General features: G+C 38.8%; 1 protein-coding gene across 1 annotated transcript in view; it reads left to right on the top strand.

Annotated features, from left to right (window-relative positions):
• The window catches only part of LOC130565472 (E3 ubiquitin-protein ligase RNF135-like), a 12291-nt gene that overhangs the window by 5119 nt on the left and 2186 nt on the right, over nt 1-4986 (top strand). Inside the window, exons 2-3 of the mRNA XM_057352203.1 lie at nt 300-766; nt 1789-1913. Of these exons, the coding sequence (XP_057208186.1) occupies nt 300-766; nt 1789-1913 (592 nt within the window). The remainder of the gene's footprint in view (nt 1-299; nt 767-1788; nt 1914-4986) is intronic.

Here is a 4986-nt window from a genome sequence, read left to right on the forward strand (position 1 = left end):
GATTCAACATTCTTCAAACGTCACAACATATCGTTGAACAAGATAACCTGATTGGTCGAATAAATAATGTGTGTGCGTGTTCATTTTGCTTTGAGATGAACAGAATTTGAGATTTCTCACAGTTTGACTGCATTAATTGTGCAGAGTGCATCATTTCTTGGAAAACAATAATGACGGATGATTCTCTCTTATGAAGTCTGATGTCAACAATGAAGAATATCTCAATATTTCTCTGATTTATCTCTTTTGTGTTGTAAATATGCAGATGATGTGTTTTATGATCCTCAGATTCTCTTCAGTTGACTCTGGATCCAAACACAGTGAATGAATTCCTCCATCTGTCTGAGGACAACAGAGAGATTACAAACACTCTCACACAGCATCAGTATCCTGATCATCCGGACAGATTTGATGTGTGTCAGGTGTTGTGTAGAGAGAGTGTGTGTGGACGCTCTTACTGGGAGATTGAGTGGACTGGTGAAGTTGTGGAGATATCAGTGTCATATAAGAGCATCAGGAGGAAGGGACGGGGTGATGAGTGTGTGTTTGGATGTAATGATCAGTCCTGGAGTTTGATCTGCTGTGACTCCAGTTACTCATTCAGTCACAATAGCAAACACACTAATCTCCCTGTAAAGCTCAGATCTAATAGAATAGGAGTGTATGTGGATGAGAGAGTAGGGATTCTGTCCTTCTACAGCGTCTCTGACACAATGACCCTCATCCACAGCATCATCACCACATTCACTCAACCGCTCTATCCTGGGTTTGCTGTTTCTTTCAGTGAACTGAAACTGTGTGACCTAACAATGTAGATAATACAGAGATTACACAAATCATAGTTTATAAGTTTAAAGTTTTTGATGTTACTCAAATAATACGTCCATCTTATTGACATCTGGTGATAATTCAGTGGTTGATGTTAAGATGGAAAAAGTCTCGATTAAACGCGAGCGAGTGAATATTTGTAGAAAATGATTGTAATGATTAGACTTTATTTTGTATAATTGATGTTCATGATGTGATGATTTCCAGAGGTTTGATTCATTGATGTTGTTGTGAATGGTTGTATTAGCACATACAGTATATCATCATGTGTGTGTTTGTCTACAGTAGAATCACATCAATGCTGATATAGAGTCGAACAGCATCACTGTCAGTGTCATATTGATGTTTTAATAAAGACAATAAACTCTCAGGACACTGAAAACTTCTGTCACTTTACTTTCCATTTCCAGCTACAACATTCACACAACAACAACATCAATGTCACAAAAACAAGCACAGAAAACACAACAGAACTAAAAACTAAACTTGATTTGTTTTCTTTCCCACAGACATCATGTCGATACATTTCTAATTCCACTGTTTGTTTGAAACACATTTTATCTTTATGTCTAATATAGTTGAATATATGTTTATTGATATTAATTTGTGTGAATTGAAGAACATTTTTGTTCGACTCGTGCTGTGCTAAGGTTGATCTGGACCTTTACAGTAACATAAAGAAGAATGTAAAAGCAGCAGACTGAGAACACTGGAACAGATCCTTAACTGCTGCCCAAAGACACTTGAAGAAGGACGATACCGATGGAGGCACGATCAAGTCCTGAAGAGCATCACTGAACACATCCGAGCAGGAGTTGAGAGGAGCCTCCAAACAGAGAACTGAGGAGCAGACACCATCTACTGAAAGAAGATCTGGAGTCTCGCTGACAGCCGTTAGTGGACCTGGAACAGCAGATGCAGTCATCATCACCCTGTGACCAGACGTCGTCCTTGTGTCAGAATCCACAAAACAAGTCGTGATGCTGGAGGTGAAAGGAAGTTTGTCAAGTACACAGGACGGATGGAGAGCGAGGTGTGTCTCACTGGAGGTGTGTCTGCTCATGAAAGCCTCATCACTTCTCCCGGTGCGATTACAGAATTGAGATGTCCTAAAAGATGGCTACGCTCGATCGGTTTGCGGGTCACAGGATGGAGGACGAGGAAATGACAAGGCGTATTGAGAAGCACCCCATCCCTGCGTTCCATTCCGTATAGGGCTCATCCCTATTCCCTAAGCTAGTGGTTCTCAAACGTTTTCGTTTTAAGGCCCCCTTTGTGTAGGGTGCATTGCTTTGCGGCCCCCCAAATAAAGACTTATCTTAAACTTAAAATTTTAATTAAACCAATAACATATTCAGTTATACAATGCTTTTGGTTGGTGGGCTTATTTTTCTGATGTTTGATTGCATAAAGTTTATGAAAAATTTCTATATTTCATCAAATAATCCCCCTGGATCCATCTTGGGACCCCCCAGGGGACCACCGCCCCCAGTTTGAGAACCACTGCCCTAAGCCCTTCGAAGGATTGAAGGGTGTAGGGGATCAAACTACTTTTTCTTGAAGTGCCCTTCTGCGTCATCATCCCATGCCCATAAGGAGGTGCCGTCATAACGCAAAGAATCTGCACTTCATTTGTAATGCATGGACTGCTACAGTGACAGTGTGAAAAAATATTTGTTGTTTTTTGTTGGTTCAACTTCAAACATAAGTTACCTTGTTGCCTTAAAGTGGCCATAACTCAGACAGTTTCTGCATATCTCATGTTAATCTTGAGTACTTACAGAATAGTTTCGCACCCTTCAAATATCCATAGAGTCTTTAGTTTGATGACATTTATAAAAGACAGATACAGCTGTCAGGGGGGATTGGGGGGCGGAACTAAAGCACGTGCGCACCCATTGCCAACAAATCACAGACATATGACTCAGTTTCGCTTACCACGTGCGGTTCATGTCCGGTATCTTTTAGCGCTGGGACCGCTCCATCTATCAGTTTCAAACGATCTCCAAATCCAGCGTTATATCCACCGTTTATATAACATTCATCACCCAAATGCCGTGAACAAACAAACACACCTCAACTTCTCTCACTATCCCAAGAGTAACGAGGCCCACAGCGCAGCCAATCTTGACGCAGCACAGCCAATCTTGATGGTAAGCGGGTCTTCCTATCGCTCGTCGGTTCACGTGTGGGCGGGCTATTTCTTTCGCCTTGCTGTGGGCGTGCTTTTCCGGGAGAATTGCCCAATAAGGGACTAAGAAAAGTTGTTACGAAACAGATTTTCATGTTGGAAAAAACCTTTCTGAAACCTATATGAACGCTGGGGGAGTGTATCGAGCACAGAAATATACGTCATATGTCCAACTCATTTTTTGACAAGTTGACAGCACGTTTAACATTGTAAAGAAGTCAGAATTCATGAAACACCGTTGCAAATCCCCTTTAAAATTTTGGGATAGTTCAACTTAAAAATATTAGTTATTATATTAAATATAATAATAATTTTTTTTGGTTAAACCAACATTTATTGACAGTAGTGGGCACTGGTGCAACGTAAGCAAGGGTTATGACACACTTCCGAGTCAACGAGACTGAGAGAAGTTTGCAAGGGAAGGGCATAAACATTTGGAGTGGAACGCAGCTTTAGAAGTGGGAGGAAGTTTCAGACCTTCCAACAAGATGCCAGTATACGGCAAATAAACGAAATAAATATCATCATTAGTCAAAGTAAGTTGTTAAATAATCAATTTTTTTCTGTTTAAAGTATCGGAAGGTTAAATGATGAGACATTATCTGTCACTATATACTGTACATGCTCCTGAGACGGACGCGACTGGCCCTAAGTTAACTTCCGGTCTGTGTTTGTTTATCTATCTAGCTATTGGCTACTGTAGTAGTATAATAATTTTATATTGTTTTCAAATTATTATTACTCAAATGAATTTTGGTAAATGATTTGTTGAACTTGATTCTTTGCGGAAGTCAACCGGAAGTTGACTTCCTGCTGATATTTAAAATAATATACTCAGGGTGGCCGCTGTCTTAAAAAGTCTTAAATAAAGTTGTCCAATATAAGGCCTTAAAAAGTCTTAAAATGTCGTATATTTAGATTTGACGGGTCTTAAACATTTTGGTCACATTGCCGCAAAATAAATCATCCAGTCTGATGGACCAAATGACTGTTTACCACCATTGAACAGACGTGAAAGTTTTTCTCCCCGCGATAGTTAAAAAGTAATTTGAGTGGTCTCTGAATTTTTCGTGGCTGTATATATGTAATAAAGCCTAATATATTCGTCTTAGAACGTGTAAGTCCATCGCAGTGTTATTCTTACATTTCACATGAGGTGGCATTAAAATGTCTTAAAAAGTCTTCAATTTAACTTACTCATATCTGTAGACACCCTGATACTTTAAATGAACAATTTACAGTTCTAACAATCCATTAATGAACATTGCATAGAGAAAAACTTGCAATAATACCATGTATTTCAATACCATAATTATTTTATTTATGCATGTATTGTTATTATTTTTTAAATCATAATGTATGTACAGCTGCTTTGCAACTATGATTTTTTTTAAAGCACTATATCAATAAAATTGAATTGAATTAAAAAGTTACGTTAATGTTGTTGCCACTGAAACAGTCTATAACACATTCTGCAAACTTGATCTTTTGCTAATCGTTCTTTATTTTAAGTTCATGTGAAAAATACTGTTTTGATGAGAATGTTGTTTTCAAAGACCTGTGTTTGTTTTGTTACTATACTGTTTTTATATGTAATATTGTAACTCGCTCATTATTTGCATAAAGTTGAACAATTCTCTAAAACGAATTCAAATATGGTTTGTGGTTAACAAAACCTCTATGACATAAAACACACCATTTATAATCCGCTCATGATTTTTAAAGCTATATCATGTCTTATAAACGACGGTTGCTAACAAGTGGCAAAAAATGAACACATCCTTCGGCAGGAACGTTATCCGTGTTTTTTGCTGTATGCAACGCGCCGGTTTTCGTTCATACTTGTGCGTCGTTGTCCGCGTCGACAGGCAATGGCCACTAGGTGTCAGTGTCCACAGTCGTGTTGATTGTGTAACCAGGACCAAAGCCGGAGAAGAAGCGGTTCGTTGCGCGTGGTTGTGGCTAGA

The sequence above is a fragment of the Triplophysa rosa genome, linkage group LG15, assembly GCF_024868665.1.
Source record: "Triplophysa rosa linkage group LG15, Trosa_1v2, whole genome shotgun sequence".
NCBI classification, from domain to species: Eukaryota; Metazoa; Chordata; class Actinopteri; order Cypriniformes; family Nemacheilidae; genus Triplophysa; species Triplophysa rosa.